At 44.1% G+C, this 20277-nt stretch overlaps 1 protein-coding gene across 1 annotated transcript in view; it reads right to left on the reverse strand.

Annotated features, from left to right (window-relative positions):
- RB1CC1 (RB1 inducible coiled-coil 1) overlaps positions 1-20277 on the reverse strand; it is a 163297-nt gene that overhangs the window by 123252 nt on the left and 19768 nt on the right. The window contains exons 3-5 of the mRNA XM_029914331.1: positions 15581-15710; positions 9256-9382; positions 8740-8910 (exon numbers count right to left, since the gene is read on the reverse strand). Coding sequence (XP_029770191.1) covers positions 8740-8910; positions 9256-9382; positions 15581-15651 — 369 coding nt within the window. The 5' untranslated portion in view covers positions 15652-15710. The remainder of the gene's footprint in view (positions 1-8739; positions 8911-9255; positions 9383-15580; positions 15711-20277) is intronic.

Genomic DNA, 20277 nt, shown 5'->3' on the forward strand with positions numbered 1-20277 from the left:
TTCTGGGTCACTAGACTGAATCAAAGGGTTGCAGGGCTGACTGATATCATCTCCCTGCTCTGGGCATTGAGACCTGATGCACAGGGTCACAGCACCATTGAGGTTTGGCTCAGCTGACCTTCCATCATGATGGGGGGGTGGGGAGGGAGGAGACAGTAGCAGCTGGGTAAATCTGGGTGAATGGCCCTGTGACCATATGCACCAGGTTGCAACACCATGCACACATATTTGGCCCAGCCAGCCCCCCTGGGCCAAATATTTGTACATGATGCTTAAGCTAGGCCACACCTGAGTAGTGCTGAGACCCCAGAGGTTGCAATGCTCAGAGCAGGGAGCCAATCCCAACCAGACACACAGGATATGAGATGTGGTTGGTGTCATTCTCCAGTAAGTAACCCCCACCGTGTACCCTTACCCCCACAGCCAGATGACCCCGTCTTGCATACCCTACCCTGACCCAGACCCACCAACCCAGACCCCCAATGTACCCCTAGCCCACAGCCATAAATTCCCCCCACATCCCCTCACCTCCCAAGCCCCAAAAATCTTCCCCCCACTACACCCCCAGCTCCTTCTGCCCCCGATATCTTCCCCACAGAACCCCAAATCCCCCCATATCCTGCCCCACATAGGCCATGAATGGGGTCTGTGTTTGGCAGGGGGTGAGGGTGGAGACTATCGGCTTGCCACCCCTCCTTGGACCCTTCTGCCCTGCAAGTCCTTCCCCAAAACTTCCAAACTCTCAAATTCTTCTGCATTACAACCCAAGACCCCCAAATCCCACCCCTCACACTCAGGGCTCCATGGACTTTGGGGGGTGCTGTGTGGGTTTTTTGGTGGACTGTGTTGGCTCACCTCCGCCAGTTGCAAGTGGGGCATTCCGTAGCTATTCATCTCTGTTCAGAGCATCTTTATTCTTAGTTCTGAGTCCTTCCCACCCCAATGGACCACTAGAGAGCGGGAGGGGGGTATTGGGTCGGAGGGCCTTGGGTCGGGGGGCCTTTCTGGGGGGTGGTCTCTGGGTCGCAACAACCTATCAAGGTTTACAAAGGGGTGTTGAGCTTAATAAAGGTTGGAGTACCACTGCATTAAACCACCTTCCTCCCCCAGGGAGATAGGGTGAGAAAGTAATGTGCATGTCAGGGTAAGAACACTTTATTCTCTTTCCATCCCCAAAATGTTAGAGATAAGTTTTGTCCTATTAGACCAAAGATTTGTCTATGTCCTCTAAGGACACATGAAAGTCAGGTTATGAAAGCCAATTTAAAAAGTTCTTCCTTGGTTTACAAATTAGCAGGCAAGGGAAGAAACTGCCCTCCACACTGGGGAGTGCATAAAGCCCAGCACATTGCCAACACAATTCCTATTAATACTTGTGGCGGGGCGGCTGCCCCACACAGGGAGAAGAAGGGGTTAAAAGCAGCACCAGGGAGGCTGCTCAGAACCCACTAATCAGGGAAGGGCTTATTGAGCCCACCAATAGAAGGAAGCCTTGCTGGAGCAGCAAATCAGGGCCAGTGAGGGCCATATATAAAGGGCTGCTCAGCAGAGCAGAAAGGAGTCTCTCCCTGGAGGGCAAGTGAGGAGGACTGGCTGCCTGAAGAAGTGCCATAGATAGAGCAGTGCTGGGCAGGGGCCGCAGAGTGTGAGGGTGAGCTGCTGGCTGATGCCTTGCTACAAGGGCTGAGAGGGTGCAAGAGCTACTGGGGAAGTGGCCCATGGAAAATAGGCAGCAGATTAGAGGAGGGCAGTAGATGGCTGCTGGCTATAGGGTCCCTGGGTTGAGATCCAGAGTAGCAGGTGTGCCTGGGTCCCTCCCCTCGCTCACCCCTTTTGCACCCCACTTGCCAATGAGGAAAGTGGCCGGTATCTAGATGGCAGATTGCCCCTGAGGACAGGGGCTGGACCTGGGACTGCAGTAGGCCGCTGAGGCAAGTGGGGGGGGACTAAGGACTGCCGGTGCCCCGGAAGGGGGGAGATACCGGAGTGGGGGCACAGCAGGAGGACCATGCCCAGAAGACGACGCTGCAGTTCGGGGAGTGACACGGGGCCAAAGAGTGGCATGACACCACTAGCTGAAGGCAGACTGGCAGGCTGAGAGCTAATTCCCATGACGGCCAGCAGGAGGCGCCGCGATGCCGAGTCCCTCCCCGTCACAATACTGCTGCGTCATATTTAGCACTTTTATTTCAAAAACAGTTGACAAATTTTATTTTGGAGTGCACCAGACGCATCAGTCATCAGAACTGAGAGAACATTTTAGTTCCAAGACAGATAGCCTATTAAAATCCTGTTGAAAGGAAGGATTTGTATTACCATTATGTATCAAGCTGGACCTGCCTATTACATGTGGTACAAAAAAAACCACATCATCCAATGTTTGGAGACTTCAACAGTTACCTGTGTACAATGAAGATGATTAACATTTTTATCATTTAGCTCACTTCTATATTGCCTTCATTTTCATTTAACCTCTGCTAGTCTGAAGAGAAACATATCAGTTCAGGTATTGAATGCAGTGTTCCACATTCCTGAACCGGGTCTACACAGTTGTCTATACCATGTACTTCATCTGTAGATGCCTTTATCGTAGGAAATATTCATTTCCTATCTATACAAATACACCAATTTAGAGAGATTCAAATGGAACTCAGAGTGTTTTACTATATAAATGGAAAATTAGCACTCAAAGACAACTAAGGTAACTAAAGAACCAAGATCTATACAAACTTTTGGGAAATGAAGCTTATTTTTTTAACCCCTCCAAAACTTAGATAGGAGATTGGAAAAGTACAATTTTTAAAACTGTATCCACCAAGATTCTATTTGGTTTAATAATATTTGCAAAACAACTGGTAAGTTATCCTGTCCTCAAGCTGAGATAGACTAAGCACGTTGAAAATAAAGCAAAAGGCATTAAGACTCAACCAACCAGAGAAATTATAGTGTCTGTACCAGCAGCACACAATACATTTAGCAAATACCATGAATCCACAAAAATGTTTCCTGAAAGCTCTATTACTGTGACACATGCACCTCAACATGGCATCCTGTAACCCTCAGATTAATCACTCATATGTGGTTGTGATATTTTATACTAAACATGCCATGTAAGATATCATATGAAAGGTCATGATCTGCTGAAACCCACTCTTCTGTGAAAATATGTATATCATTAATGAGTATGAAGTTGTGAGATTTTGCTGTATGGTTGTTACTGAAATATGCTGCAAGTTTGCTAGAGACATACAAAGGACTCCCATCCAGGAGGGTGTTCAACAACCATTAATTAGCAGAGGAACTGCAATCAAGGGATTTACAATTAAATGACAGTTGCCCAAACACCACACAATGGGGACTGCTTAACTCTATGACTCAGTTGCACAAGTCCACACCAGGAGGATTGCTCAACCTATTGATTCAGCAAAGCCCACCAGGACATATCTGGGGAAGTGTCTTCTAGGCACATGGACTGAGGGTTTAAGAAACAGTGGCATCTTGCCTTGGCCTTTCTCCTCCCTCACCTATGCTCGAAGCAACAAGAATGCTGAGAAGACAAAAACTTCAACTGAGGAAACTGGTCCAGGCTCAAGAGAGACCTGTGTATTAAGAACTGTAACATGCAGTGGGGTGAGAAAATTGCTTGCTAAATACTACCTAGTGTCATAAGGTTTAAAATTTATATTGTGTGCTTATCTTATTTTCTGACCTCTTATTTATTTCTTATTTAAAACTTCTCTTTCCGTAATAAATCTTTTTTATATTTTATCTAAAACTGTGATTTGTTTGAAATGTAATAGTGAAAAGTGCAAGGTCATGCATTTAGGGATTAAAAACAAGAATTTTGGTTATAAGCTGGGGACGCATCAGTTGGAAGCAGGGCCGGTGCAACCACTAGGCGAACTAGGCGGTCGCCTAGGGCGCCAAGTGGTTGGGGGCGCCCACTGGGTCTTAGTGTCCACCCTTCTGGTTTTCCTATCCCTGTTCTGACCCTTCTTGCAGGCTCAGAGTCTTCCTGGGAAGGGGATCTAGTAGTTAAAAGAGAAAAAGCCTCCAGCCTGCCAGACCTATTAGCACAACACTGAAACTGTTAAAGAGCCATTCAAGGGGTAATGAAGCCACTTAACAGGCATTTGCCAACCCCCAGGTATCTACTGTCAGTTTCTGAATGTACTGACAAAAACAGCTGTGTATGACTGTCATATTTACTCAGGACATGTCAGTCTACAGGATCTTAGGCCTTGGCTACACTTGGGAATTCACAGCGCTGCCGCGAAGCGCAAGTGTAGTCGCGCCACCAGCGCTGCGAGAGCTCTCTCGCAGCGCTGTATGTATTCCACCTCTCTGAGGGGAGTAGCTTGCAGCGCTGCAAGCGAGCGTGCAGCGCTGCAGGCACTGATTACACTGGCGCTTTACAGTGCTGCACTCGCTGTGCTCGGGGAGGTGAGGGGGGGCGTTTTCACACCCCTGAGCGCAGCAAGTTGCAGCGCTGTACAGTGCCAGTGTAGCCAAGGCCTTAGTCTAAAATTTGCTTTAAAAATATGTCGTTGGTGAAGATTATAAAATCACATCTCTAAAAAATCCTTGCATAGATTTTTAGATGCACAATCATCTTTAGCCTTAAATGCTTGGATCTTCAGACATATGGGTTTTTAAATAAATCCTTCAAAAGACCTCCCTTATCTAAAATACACATTTTAATTACTATAGTAAAAAAACCTTACTTCCGAAGTCTTCCAGTCCTTTCTGTTCATCCATTTCTCCCTTCACCCCCTTTCTCCTCCCCCACTGAAGAGAGCCCTTAAACAGACAACAGTCCTTTGCTTCCAGATAGCTGGACGAAGAGTTTCCCTTTCTTTACTTCTGACTATCTGATGAACTAGTTTTAAGCAAAATCAGTACCTTAGTAAGATATAAAATCCTTTGTTATGCCTAAAATCTTTGGAAACAGTTTTTTAAAGTTGGTGAAATTTCATAAACATGTGTATTGTTATGGAGATCACACACAGTAAATTAGTGTTCCCTTTTTCTAAAAGTAATGAACATTGTTATGAACACACTAAACCTCTGTAACTGATTAATTTAAAATAATGTCTGTTTCAGTGAGTTAAATATGTAGTAATCTGGAATGATTACTTTATGAAGGTTTAAGAGTACATTTAAAATATAAAATCAGCTTAGAAATACTGATTAAGAAAATGTAAAACAGAAGAGCTGCATCATGTATTCCATAATATTTAATGTTGTATTCAGCAAGACAGCTTACTCACCCTTACTACAAAGTTTTTGCAAATAAATGTCTGACAAACTTCAGGGCATATCAAAAAACCTGTGACTGACATTTTTTATTCCCAAGTTTAGTGCTTTTAATTAGGTACCTTCTGCATGTCCATTCTCCGTGAGGGAGAGGGTACAGGGATCTCTGCAGGGAACTCTGACTCTCCGCCACCGTGAGGCGGGCTGGGCGTCTTATTATTCTTTCCGCTTTGTCCCTCCGCCCCCGCCGGGCTGCAAGCTCAGGCTGCCGTCGGGCATGGGGCACCAGTTTAATAATACTGCATAGGGCCCCATAAATCCTAAGGACGGCCCTAGGGGCGCCAAAAAGTGGTGCCCTGGCTCGGCAGGGAGGAGCTGCCTTCCGGAGACACCGGAGAGCCAGAGCGTTGGCTTGCGGGGGCAGCGAGCCCCAGCCATGGAGGAGCCGGCGCAGCACAGGAGGGCAGGAGCCCTGCAAAGGCGGCGGCGCTGCTAGCGGGGAGCAGCCGCGCCCCTTGCCCCTCCTGCCCAGGCTGCAGCCTGGCGCCCTCCCCGGGGGCTCCTGCAGGCTGCAGCAGATGCATGCAGGCAGAGGCCCCCGTGCGCCCCCCATCTCCCCACTCGCTGTGCTTGGGGTCTGCGGCTCCTGGGCATGTGAGCCACTGCCAGGGCGCAGGGCCCTGAGCCTGCTCTGGGAGGGGCAGCAACGGCGGCAGCTCACACTCCCGGGAGCCGCAGAGCCTGAGCGCGGCGAGGGAGGAGCCGGGGGACGCATGGGGTCCTCTGCCCACATGCACCTGTCCTCTGCTGGGGGGGGGGGGCGCACCTGGCCACAGCCTAGGCAGGAGGGGCAAGGGATGTGGCTGCTCCCCGCTAGCGGCGCTGCCGCCTTTGCAGGGCTGCTGCCCCCCTGCGCCGCGCGGACTCCTCCATGGCTGGGGCTCGCCACTGATGCTCTGGCTCTCCGGTGCCTCCGGAAGGTGGCTTCTCCCTGCTGAGCTGCTGCAGCGGCCCAAGCCCAGCAAAGCCAGTGAGTGGACTTGGGGCGGGGGCCACCGGGGTGGGGGTGGGCTCGCGGGGGGGGGCTGTGCACCCTCCAGGGGAGTTCAGGAGGTGGGGAGGGGGGAACCTGGCTGGGGAGCAGCCCCTGGGCATGGCTGGCCCCTGGGGTCTATAAAGGCTTGTTGGGATTTGCTCCTCAATGAACCGACGTGCGGGGGGAGGGTGGGGGGCGGTGGCAGCGCAAGGTGGAAGTTTCGCCTAGGGCGCAAAATATCCGTGCACCGGCCCTGGTTGGAAGTAACAGAGGAGGAGAAGGACCTCGGAGTATTGGCTGATCACAGGCTGACTATGAGCCAATGTGATATGGCCATGAAAAAAGCTAATGCAGTCTTGGGATGCATCAGGCGAGGTATTTCCAGTAGAGATAAGGAGGTGTTAGTACCGTTATACAAGGCACTGATGAGCCCTCATCTGGAATACTGTGTGCAGTTGTGGTCTCCCATGTTTAAGAAGGATGAATTCAAACTGGAACAGGTACAGAGAAGGGCTACTAGGATGGTGGTTCTCAAACTATTGTACTGGTGACCCCTTTCACATAGCAAGCTTCTGAGTGCAACCCCCCTTATAAATTAAAAACACTTGTTTATATATTTAACACCATTATAAATGTTGGAGGCAAAGCGGTGTTTGGGGTGGAGGCTGACAGCTCGCGACCCCCTGTTTGAGAACCCCGTACTAGGATGATCCAAGGAATGGAAAACCTGTCTTACGAAAGGAGACTCAAAGAGTTTGGCTTGTTTAGCCTAACCAAAAGAAGGATGAGGGGAGGTATGATTGCTCTCTATAAATATATCAGAGGAATAAATACCAGGGAGGGAGAGGAATTATTTAAGCCAGGGGTTGGCAACCTCTGACACACGGCTCGCCAGGGTAAGCACCTTGGCAGGCCAGGCCAGTTTGTTTACCTGCCGCATCTGCAGGTTCAGCCGATCGTGGCTCCCACTGGCCGCGGTTCGCCGCTCCAAGCCAATGGGGGATGCGGGATGTGCTGGCCATGGCTTCCCGCAGCCCCCATTGGCGTGGAGCGGCGAACCGCAGCCAGCGGGAGTTGCGATCAGCCGAACCTGCGGACGCGGCAGGTAAACAAACTGGCCCGGCCCGCCAGGGTGCTTACCCTGGCGAGGAGCGAGCCAGAGGTTGCCGACCCCTGATTTAAGCTCAGTACCAATATAGACACAAGAACAAACGGACATAAACTGGCCATCAGGAAGTTTAGACTTGAAATTAGACAAAGGTTTCTAACCATCAGAGGAGTGAAGTTCTGGAAGTTCCAAGGGGAGCAGTGGGGGCAAAAGACATATCCGGCTCCAAGACTAAGCTTGATAAATTTATGGAGGGGATGGTACGATGGGATAGCCTAATTTTGGCAATTAATTGATCTTTGACTGTTAGCGGTAAATATGCTCAACGGCCTATGTTAGATGGGATGGGATCTGAGTTACTACAGAGAATTCTTTCCTGGGTGTCTGGCTGGTGAGTCTTGCCCACATGCTCAGGGTTTAGCTGATTGACATATTTGGGGTCGGGAAGGAATTTTCCTCCAGCGCAGATTGGCAGAGGCCCTGGGGGGTTTTCGCCTTCCTCTGCAGCATCGGGCATGGGTCACTTGCTGGAGGATTCTCTGCACCTTGAAGTCTTTAAACCACAATTTGAGGATTTCAATAGCTAAGATACAGGTTAGGGGGTTGATACAGGAGTGGGTTGGTGAGATTCTGTGGCCTGTGTTGTGCAGGAGGTCAGACTAGACGATCATAATGGTCCCTTCTGACCTTAAAGTCTATGAGTCTAAGTGCTTGGGAAATCTCAGCTCAGATACAAAGGCTGGTGCATGTTTTCTCCATATTGAGGGAGGGGGCAGACAGGATAATAAACTTACACTGTTCAGACTTCTGACCAGGGTGAGACAGTATAGTCCAGGGGTAAGAGGCTGGGAAGCTGAGAGGAATTGGCTGGTGCCTCTCTCTAGGTGATTCGTGAGTGGCTTTGGGAGCATTCATGCAATCTAGCTGGGTGTGGGGCTCCACATGCTGTTGTGCTGAGTGACAGCAGTTCCTGGAGAGGTTTGCTGCTTGTTACTAGCAAAGCATTGTGAGAGGTGGCCCAGGAGGAAGAGTTAAGGGGGTATAGCGGAACCCCAGTTCCAGGTTGCACCCTGGGCATGCCATCACAATTACAATTTATGCTGAGATGCTCTGAAGATTCTTCAAGCAACATCAAGATACAGAAGACCTTAGCACACTTCAGTACATCCAAATATGAAACTGAGGCATCCGAAAAACTGCCAACGCTGATATGATGCATTTACCGCTTTTTGAATCAACTCAAATTGACAACTAGCCTGGAGTTATTATTGATGTGACACGGAGTTATTCTGATTAGTTTTAAATCCACTAAATTCTCAAGGATTCAAATATAACTTACCACAGCAAGCTGTGTCCGCGAAGCTACCGTGTGAAACACTGCAGGCATCATGAGAGATTCTTCAACTTTTAATTCCATCTCATTCTCTGCTGAAAATGTGGTTTTGGGAATAGCTGGTGGGCGTTCACATAAGATCATCTCTTTGTTGAACAGGAAAATTGGGTTTGTGTCCTATATTAAAATAAAAATATCTTCATAAAGCACTTTGAGAAAATAAAACATGCATGTAATCCAAACAACTAACTGCACTAGCATGTTCTGAAAACAGCATAACTTACATAACTATTCGCAGCAAATTACTTATGAGTATTGCATCCAATTATATGTAAAACCACTTATTTCCTGATATTAAAAACAAGAACGAACAAAAAAAGTCTCCAGAAAAAAGAAAAACCACACACAACCCCTACCTCCCTCCAAAAAAACCCACACATCACTAGGAAGTTGTAACTCTCACTTCTCCTCAACACTTTGTTTTGTAAGGGGACAAAGAGAGATACTATAGTGTACACTTACTGTTCCAGCACTGTAACTACAGACTCTTCTGTCTGCTGCCATACACTCCCCTCCATTGACAACCAGCACCTGGTGCTGAATGGCAATCTTATACTTGGTTTGGATTGCATGTTTAAGGTCGGACACACTAAAAGGGAAAAACAGGAACTTTAGTATCAATATCTTATTTAAGCAACTGATCTTCTCTCATGCAAAATATTCCTGTAATACACGAAGTAATTTTTAACTCTAACAGCAGTAGAGAAAAAACTAATTGTGAATAAGGGCAAAATGCATGTTTGTGTAAATACTGCAATCCGTTGTATTTCTGGCTACCCAATTCATAGACTAAGAACAAAACATGACCTATCCTCAAGGAAATGTTTACACAAAATGATACATCTCAGCTATTTACACAAGAAGCACATCTGCAACTGTAATGCTGGAGTCCAGGATTAACATGCATCTCTGGCAATTACTGCCAAAGTTATATTAAACTCTGAACATGGAGTCAACTACTGACTTAGTTTAACTCTCATCTTCCAGTCTACTATTATGATAGGGGAAGTTATAAGAACATAAGAACTGTCATATTGAGTCAGACTAATGGTCCACCTAGCCCAGTATCTTGACTTCCAACAGTGGCCAACATCAGATGATTCAGAAGGAATGAACAGAACAAAGCAATTATGGAGAGATCCATCCCATGTCATACACTGCCAGCTTTTGGCAGTGAGAGAGTAGGGACACTCAGAACATGGGATTGCATCCCTGACCATCTTGGCTAATAGCCATTAATGCAGCTATCCTCTCTAAAAACTTATCTAATTCTTTTTTAAACCCCGTTATAGTTTTGGCCTTCACAGCATTCCCTGGTTCTTGTGTTATCTGAAGGGGTAAATAATACTTCCTTATTCACTTTCTACACACCATCCATGATTTTGTGGACCTCTACAATATCCCCCCCTCCCCCAGTTGTCTCTTTTCCAAGATGAAATGTCCCAGTCTTTTTAATCTCTCCTCATATGGAAGCCGTTCCATACCCTTAATCATTTTGTTGCCCTTCTATGTACTTTTCCCAATTCTAACATATCTTTTTTTTAAATGAACTGACCAGAACTACGTGCAGTATTCAAGGTATGGGTGTACTGTGGGCTTATGATATTTTCTGTCTTATTAGCTATCCCCTTCCTAGCTTTTTTCACTGAGCACTGAGCAGATCTTTTCAGAGAACTATTCAAAATGACAACAGGATCTCTTTCTTGAGAGGCAGCAACTAATTTACACCACATCATTTTGTATGTATAGTTGAGATTTTGTTTTCTAATATGCATTACTTGCATTTAGCAACATTGAATTTCATCTGCCATTTTGTTGCCCAGTCATCCAGTTTGTGAAATCCCTTTGTAACTATTGGCACTCTGCTTTAGACTTTACTATCCTGAGTAATTTTGTATCATCTGCAAACTTTGCCACCTCCCTGTTTACCCCCTTTTCCAGATCATTTATGAATATATTGAACATTGGACCCAGTACAGATCCTTGAGGGACCCTGTTATTTACCTCTATCCATTCTGAAAACTCACCATTTATTCCTACCCTTTGTTTTTGGTCTTTTAAGCAGTCCATGAGAGGACCATCCTTCTTATCACATCTGCTTACTTTGCTGAAGAGCCTTTGGTGAGGTACCTTGTCAAAAAGTCCATATACACTAAATCAACTGGATCACTCGTTCCCGCATTTGTTGACCCTTTCAAAGAATTCTAGTAGACTGGTGAGGCATGATTTCCCTTCACAAAAGCCAAAATATTGACTTGACCAACAAATCGTGTTTCTCTACGTGTCTGATAATTCTGTTCTTTACTACAGTTTCAACCAATTTCCTGTTACTGAAATTAGGCTTACTGGCCTGCAATTGCCATAATCACCTCTGGAGCCTTTTTAAAAAAAATTGGTATCACATTAGCTATCCTTCAGCCATCTGATTCAGAGGGTGATTTAAGCGATAGGTTACATACCACAGTTAATAATTCTGCAGTTTCATATTTGAGTTCCTTCAGAACTCTTGGGAGAATACCATGTGGTCCTGGGGACTTATTGCTGTTTAATTTATCAATTTGTTCCAAAACCACCTCTATTGACACCTCAGTTTGGGACAGTTCCTCAGATTTGTCACCCAGAAACAATAGCTCAGGTGTGGGAATGAATCTGCTGTAAAGATTGATGCAAGAATTAACAGCTTCTCCGCAATGACCTTATCTTCCTTTAGAACCTCTATTGTCCAGTGGCCCCACTGATGATTTGGCAGGCTTCCTGCTTCTGATGTACTTAAAAAAAAAAATCTCTTAGTTTTTGTGTCTCTAGCTAGTTGCTCTTCAAATAGTAAAATTAGGCAAGCCAAAAAAGTTTTACACTTGACTGGCCAGAGTTTATGCTCCTTTCTATTTTCCTCAGTAGGATTTGATTTCCAATTTTAAAGGATGTCTTTTTATCTCTAACTGCCTCTTTTACTCTGTTTAGCCATGGTGGCATTTTTTGGTCCTTTCACTGTTTGTTTTGTTTTTGTTTGTAAATTAGGGATATAGATATAGTTTGAGTCTCTATTATGGTATTTGTAAAACGTTTCCATGCAGCTTGCTGGTATTTCACTCTTGTGATTGTTCCTTTTAATTTCCATTTAACTAACCTACTCTATTTTGTGCAGTTCCCCTTTTTGAAGTTAAATGCTACTGTGCTGGGCTTCTTTGGTACGTTCCCTCTGACAAGGATGTTAAATTAAATTACATTATGGTCACAATTACCAAGCGTTTAGCTGTCATCACCTCTTGACCAGATCCTGTGTGCCACTTCGGACTAAATCAATAATTGCCTCTCCCCATGTGGCTTCCAGGACCAGCTGCTCAAAGAAGCAGTCATTAATGCTATCTAGAAATTTTACTTCTGCATCCCGTTCTGAAGTGACATATACCCAGTCTATATAGGAATAGTTGAAATCCCCCATTACTATCGAGTTTTCTATTTTTGTATCATCTCTAATCTCCCTGAGCATTTCATAATCACTATTACCATAGTGGTCAGATGGTCAGTAATATATTCCTACTGTTAGACTCTTACTCTTCAAGCATGGAATTTCTATCCATAAAGATGCTATGGTACAATTTGATTGATTTAATATTAGATTTGATTCTATGCTTTCTTTCACATATAGTGACATTCTCTCACCAGCACGATCTACTTTGTCATTCCTATAGATTTTGTATTCTGGTGTTATGTCCTACTGATTATCACCGTTCCACCAAGTTTGTGATGGTTATTATAACAATATCCTCATTTAATACCAGGCACTGAAGTTCATCCATCTTAATATTTAGACTTTGTACATTTATACAGAAACACTTATAAAATTTGTCAATATTAGTTGTCTTCCTTCATGTGACTGGCTCTCTGCTGTCTCTGATAGACATATGTATAACTCCATACTTTTGGGATTTATCACAGAATAAATGAATGCGATTTTTTCATTTGATTGTTTCTCTTCAGCTCGTACCTGTACTTTATCAACATCTATCCTCACCTCTTTACTAGGGTATAGAGAATACCCATTAACAGATTCCCCTCCCCAAGGGATGTGTCTGTCCGAACTGTGAGGTCGTCAGCAATTGTTGGCTTTCCCCCAGACCTTAGTTTAAAAACTCCTCTACAACATTTTTAATTTTACATGCCAATATTGCTGGCAATATGGTTCTGATTTGGTTTAGGTACAACCCATCCTTCTTGTACAGTAACTCCTCGCTTAACGTTATAGTTATGTTCCTGAAAAATGCTACTTTAAGCGAAATGATGTTAAGCGAATCATATTACCCCATAAGAATTAGTGTAAATGGGGGGGAGGCTCATAGGTTCCAGATAAATTTTTTTCCAATCAGACAAAAGACTATCGATATATATATAGGTTTCAAAGTAGCAGCCATGTTAGTCTGTATCCGCAAAAAGAACAGAACAGGAGTACTTGTGGCACCTTAGAGACTAACAAATTTATTTCAGCATAAGCTTTTGTGGAGAAGATCTGAAGAAGTGAGCTGCAGCCCACGAAAGCTTATGCTGAAATAAATTTGTTAGTCTCTAAGGTGCCACAAGTACTCCTGTTCTTTTTGAGGAGATGTGTGTGTGTATATATGTGTGTGTGTGTATATATATAAAAAATAATCAATACACACACACACACACACACACACAGAGGGTATAAGTTTTAAAAAACAATATAATACCATACACACAATGATGATTGTGAAGCTTGGTTGAGGTGGTGGAGTCAGAGGGAGGGAAATTTCCCAGGGAATGCCTTACTGCTAAATAATGAACTAGCACTCGGCTGAGCCCTCAAGAGTTAACACATTATTGTTAATGTAGCCTCACACTCTACAAGGCAGCAGGAATGGAGGGAGGAGACAGCATGACAGAGGGGGGGTGTGTGACAGAGAGAGTGAGAGAGAGAGAAACACACACCTTGTGTGTGTGAGAGAGATGCGCATTGCTCCTTTAAGTATGCTGACCCCCCTCTAAGTACATTGCCTTTTTAAGTAGATCTGCAAGTTGAGACAGTAGCTGCTGCCACCAAGCTCCCTCCATCCTGAGCCCTGTCATGTCCCCCACCAACTCTGTGGATAGGATACAGGAGCAGGGGGAGTGGGACACCCTGACATTAGCACACCTCTTTCCCCCACCCCCCTGTACAGCAAGCAGGAGGCTCCCAGGCACAGCTCCAAGGCAGAGGGCAGGAGGGGGAGGAACAGCTGAACTGCTGGCAATTGATAGCCTGCTGGGTGGCTGCAGCACAGGGAATTTAGGGGAGCTAATGGGGGGCTGCCGGTCCATCCCGGATCCAAGCCCCCACCAGCCAGCTCAAACAGGCTGCTCTTTCTGCAAGCAATGGACAAAGCAAGCAGCTGCCAAACAGTAGTTATAAGGGAGCATCGTGCAATGTTAAACCAGCGTGTTCTCCAATTAATCAGCAACGTAACAAGGAAACAATGTTAACCGGGACGACATTAAGTGAGGAGTTACTGTATACGCTCCTTCTTTCCTAATAAACATAAAACCGTCCTTCCTACACCATCCATGCATTGAGACCCTACAGTTCTGCCTGTCTACCTGGCCCTGCGTATGGAACTGGAAGCATTTCAGAGAATGCTACAATGGAGGTCCTGGACTTTTAATCCCCTACCTAGCAGCCGAAATTTGGCCTCCCTCACCTATCTTGCCCTATGTCACTAGTACGTAGATCTACCATGACCACCAGATCCTCTGGCTTCTCCCCAGCACTGCATGTAGGTCTGTCTAGATGTCTCAAGAGATCCACAACCTTTGTACCCAGCAGGGAATTTACCATGTGGTTCTCATGGTCAACACAAACCCAACTAAATACGTTTCTAATAACTGAATACCCTATTACTATCACCTGTCTTTTCTTAGTAACTGGTGTCCACTCCCCCGGAGAGATGGCCTCATTGTAAGAGGATATCATGACATCTGGAAGGAGGGTCCCAACTACAGGATTTTTTTTTTTTTTAATGTTTTGTGTATTTTTATCAGCTAGTATTGACTGGGTTCATTATACATCCAGTAAATACTAGAACACTTTAGAAAACTCCATTTTAACTTCAGCAGGAGATATCCGGTCAAATCATGATGTTGCATTGGAACATGTCAAGATGACACTAAATTAGACAATCCATACTGAAGACAATATTCCAAATGTGGCCAGAGACAAAAGCTTTATGTCAGTAAGCCACTGTTGCCTGTTATGTACCATCCCAGCAGCCTTTTATTTTTTCTTCCTGATGCTACTCTATGCCCACAATCCTCATATTATTGCTTACCACCACATCAGGCATTTTTCTTCCACAGTTTCCCTTTTCCCTTTCTGGACACATTTCCTCAATAATTAAGAAAATACTTCAGAGCACATTAGAAATTTTATTTTAGTTTTGTTTTATCATTTTAAATATAAGTGAATTCTTGGCTGCTTCAGATCAACAGAATGACATTATTTTATGCATGAAAGTAATGCACTGTATATCAGTTACAGACTATACTGGATACTATTTTGGCTACAGCTGCATATGAATATTAAAAATTGTATGGCTCCACATTCATAGGTATGGGTAGATTTTGCTGGTAGTGGAAGATAATTAAAATGAGTACTAATCATGTTGAAACATCCAGTTGCAGAGACTAATGTTGTTGCTTACACATATGGAGGATAATTTCAGTATTCTGTCCAGCGTGTACACACACAGGCTTTATTTTAAAGAAAAAACCCACAGCAGTTCACTCATTTTCTTACTTCTGTACCGCAAGTTCTGTGTCAAAGGTGAGGGTAGTTCCAGTGTTGACCACAAATACATATAACTTCATGATGATTTCTGTGTGTTCCTGAAGTTTATACCTTCCACTTTGGTAGTATCATTTAGAAACTGCAAAGAAACCCAAGCACAGCATATCATTTACAGTTAACTCACTTTTTTAAAGAAAAACTAGGAAGGTAGCTAAACCATAAAAACAACTTATTAGATCTTAAATCTTTCAACTGACAACATATTGGAAGGGCCCATGGTGGGTTATGCCAGTCAGTACACCTGCATTGTGGCAGAACTGATGTAATTGCTTCCAAATCATCCCCAGTAGATGAGGCACTGTCAGATATTGCCATTTATTATTTCGGACTATTTTGTGGCTATGTGTTTCAGTAGTATGAAATAAAACTTCTACAATAATTGTATAATGAACATAAAAGTACATCACACAAACCAATATTTGCTTACATCTCTAGTATGTATATTTGTAGTTTATCATCTATAATATGTTTTACTCATGTCCTCTTTCACCACACAAAATCCTTAACAACAAATCTGGACGAGCTACCAACCTTTTGAAGGGCTTTATCTTTGTCCCCAGTTTTTGTCAGTCAGAATTTTTGTTTGGTCTAAAATCCATTTTAAATATATGGACAGAAAGGTTACAGCAGTAGTTACCACTCTTATTTTTGTTGGTGCTCATCTTACAGTGGATTTGCTGACTGCTGTCCCCAAGTTCCCTCCCCAGTACCCCAGCAATATGACCTGATATAGGGTATGTCTACACAGCAAAAGCTGCGCACAGGCTTGCCTACCAGCAATAACAGCAGTAACAACAGTAATGAAGTATGAGTAATACAAGCCTGGCACACACTCTGAGTACATAGTCAGCTCATTAGCCTACACTGAAGCACACACTATACTGTCTTCACTACTACTGTTACTGGTACTAGCAAGATTCAATCTAGTACGAGGGTAGGTTAACCCAGGCACAATTTTTGCTGTGTGGACATACCTATAGTTGACACCTTTTGTCCTTTACAATGACAACTCTCCTTCCTGGTCTATTGTCTGTTCTTGTTTTTGTTTAGTTTTACCTGGTCCCCCTTCTCACTCCTATAACTACTAGAAGGCTAAATGCTACTTAGAGTTACTCCTGGGGGAATTCTGTGCCAAAAAAATAAAAATTTCTGCAACAAAAAATTAAAAATAATGCACACAATATTTTAAAAGTCTGCAAAATTCTGAATATTTTATTTGTCAAAATAACACGCTATAATCACACCAGTTTCAATTATTTTTGGTCATTTATTTCAAAATACCTGTCAGCAAGTATGTCTGTAACAATACAGACAACAAAAAAGATTCAGGAAATGTTCTTTGACAAATAGATTCCTTACTAGGCATATTAATACAGAACTCTGAGATAATAAACTACAATACAGAACGATATTTCCCGCACCCCTCAGAAGCAGTGCAAAGGCTTTGGGGAGTCAGAAGTAATGGAGGAGCTGAGGGAAAGGGAAGTAATTGCTGGGTAGAAGCCTGGGTGTGAACTTGGAAGGTTGTTGGATATGGGCGGGAAAAGTATGGAACAGGGTTTTTTTTGGGGGGGGGGGGGGGGGGGGGGGGGGGAAGGGTTGTGAGGGAGCTTCCCCCATGTAGACTCCAGCCTCTCCCATTCAGTCCGGCACATCTGTCCCTGTCCCCATGTGTCCCAGCACCCCCGCAAAAGGCAGAACTACAGCAACTTCCCAGCAAAAGCTTTTTTCTGCACAAAAAATTAAAAATATTCACATGCAAAGTGGCACAGAATTCCCCCAGGAGTATTAGAGTGGGAATATGTCCACTGCAATTGAAATCCTGGGTCTTTCCATAGACTCAACCCATGCTTCCCTGATCAAACACAGCCATTGAAAAACGAGACGCTTAGAGTTGGAGAGGCAGCAACCTACTATCTCTTTTGCGACAACAGTGTGCCCTTGTTGCCAAGAAAGCTAACGGCATTTTAGGCTGTATAAGTAGGGGCATTGCCAGCAGATCGAGGGACATGATCATTCCCCTCTATTCAACATTGGTGAGGCCTCATCTGGAGTACTGTGTCCAGTTTGGGGCCCCACACTACAAGAAGGATGTGGAAAAATTGGAATGAGTCCAGCGGAGGGCAACAAAAATGATTAGGGGGCTGGAGCACATGAGAGGCTGAGGGAACTGGGATTGTTTAGTCTGCAGAAGAGAAGAATGAGGGGGGATTTGATAGCTGCTTTCAACTACCTGAAAGGGGTTTCCAAAGAGAATGGATCTAGACTGTTCTCAGTGGTACCTGATGACAGAACAAGGAGTAAAGGTCTCAAGTTGCAGTGGGGGAGGTTTCGGTTGGATATTAGGAAAAACTTTTTCACTAGGAGGGTGGGGTGAAGCACTGGAATGGGTTACCTAGGGAGGTGGTGGAATCTCCTTCCTTAGAGGTTTTTAAGGTCAGGCTTGACAAAGCCCTGGCTGGGATGATTTAGTTGGGAATTGGTCCTGCTTTGAGCAGGGGGTTGGACTAGATGACCTCCTGAGGTCCCTTCCAACCCTGATATTCTATGATTCTATGATCTCATATACATTACCGCTCCTGCCACATTAGGGTTACTGACAGAGCAGTAAGAGAAGGCAAGCTCTTTGGGGCAGGGACTATCTTTTTGTTCTGTGTCTGTACAATCACCAGCACAATGGGATCCTGCTCCACAACTAGGGCTTTTAGGCACTACAGTAATACAAATAATAAAAAATAAGGCAATTTGCTTTTGAGCAGCTGCATACCACTTTCTGTGATGCCAGAAAACCACATTTGCAATGTGGATACAGAATACAACGGATTTATGCCACTTGAACCTCCATACTGTTTCTTTTTCTCTGCTTTGTACAAGGAGGGAACATGTCTCCTCTCAACTCTTCAGGATGAGGAACACTCAGCTGAAGGGAAATATTTCGATCTACAGCACGACCTCCGAGTACTAAATCAGTGGGTATGCATATCCACCCTGCAATCACACCACTCTCCTTTTATAGCAGGTAAACTAAGTCAGGCACATAATCCAATATAGCATCTCGTGTACTGACCCCATGCATCAGAAAAGCAGCAGTTTATGGAGGTTTGTTTTGTTCTAATAAGTAGTTTTTCGCATCCTTCAATGTCTACCTCATGCAGAGCTAGGGTGACCAGACAGCACGTGTGAAAAATCAGGACAGGGAGTAATAGGAACCTATATAAGAAAGAGCCCCAAATATCGGGACTGTCCCTATAAAATCGGGACATCTGGTCACCCTATGCAGATCAAAAGGTATCGCCTGTTCTTTATGAGGAACAATAATGCACTTAGTTGGCACAGTATGGCCAATATGACCTGACCTACCTATAGAAAAAAAGAGATTCATGTGTTTAAAGCCTATGGACAATTAAATCCTTCCCCTTCAACACTGGAAAAAAGGCTTAAACACACAACCAAAGTAATATTAACAAGAACCAAATACATGCTGGGAACTTTTGTTTTTGAAAGCTGGATTTGTTATCTTCCTAAACTGTCTCAAAGGTTGTTCTGTTTACAAACTAAGAGTGTTTGAGTTCAAGCAACTACTAGAAGTGACTGCTGATGAATCCTGGGTCTTTCCATAGACTCAACAATTATAAAAACACTAAGAATATCCTGAAGAGGAACCTTGGTTATTTAATTTGGCAAGTTTAATAACTATTCCTTTTCTTTCCGCCCCCCTCCATTCTGAATTAGGTTCTAACGGTGTTACCATTCTACTGGACTATGGCATTTTTCAAGTCTGACAACACAGGTTAATAGCCCCAGAACTGTGCACTAGTCTGCTTACCAGATGCTGTACCTACTAGATCTGACAGTAGGAAAGAGGTGAAGTCTATGCCATCTGAGAAGGGGTCCTCGTGTTCCGATGCCGTCTTTCTGACCTCACTCTTGTCCACTGATACACTACCAAAATTCAGGCCCATAATTTTCCACTAAGGCAGATGGAAGCATTAGTATACAAAAGGCTCAGTCATTTTTACTATCATGTTATCCAATTTTGCACTAGTGAGGAATTAAGGGTATGAATTTTGCTACCATAAATACACTCAGAGAAACCAGAGATCCTCCCTGCTTGAGAAAGGAGACACAAATTTTGTCAGAGCCGAAAACAATCACTACTGCCCCACTATCTGAACAAAAATGAGCACTCTTTCCCTCTTTCTTCTCCTGTCTTCTGTTGCATGTTTGTGTTTGGCCCTGGAGAAGCAGAATTTGACAAAACTGAAAGCTTGAGAGCAACCACTTCCAAATTAGTAGCAATTTTGAGCCAGTAAACAGCTGTAGGAGTAATTTCAAACACATTGAAAAAAGCTCTTCTGCCACTGGAGGAATTCTGGAAAGTTAGGTCTTGTCTACCTGGAAGAATTTTACTAGTTATAAGAGTATATAACCCCACTTATTGCAGCATAGTAATGGCTTTTTTCAGCTTAGCTTAAATTTCTTTCCAAGTGACATAAGCTAAACCTAAAAAAGCCACTAGTATATTAGAATAAGTGTGTCCAAACAGAGGGATATGGCAATATAACTATTGATTTAAATTAAAACTTCAGGTTATTCCAAAGCAAAATGCGCTTCCCTTTGTATACTACAGACACTGAAAATAAAAC

Source organism: Terrapene carolina, unplaced genomic scaffold, assembly GCF_002925995.2.
Source record: "Terrapene carolina triunguis isolate 2854851 unplaced genomic scaffold, T_m_triunguis-2.0 Scaffold58, whole genome shotgun sequence".
Classification (NCBI taxonomy): Eukaryota; Metazoa; Chordata; order Testudines; family Emydidae; genus Terrapene; species Terrapene triunguis.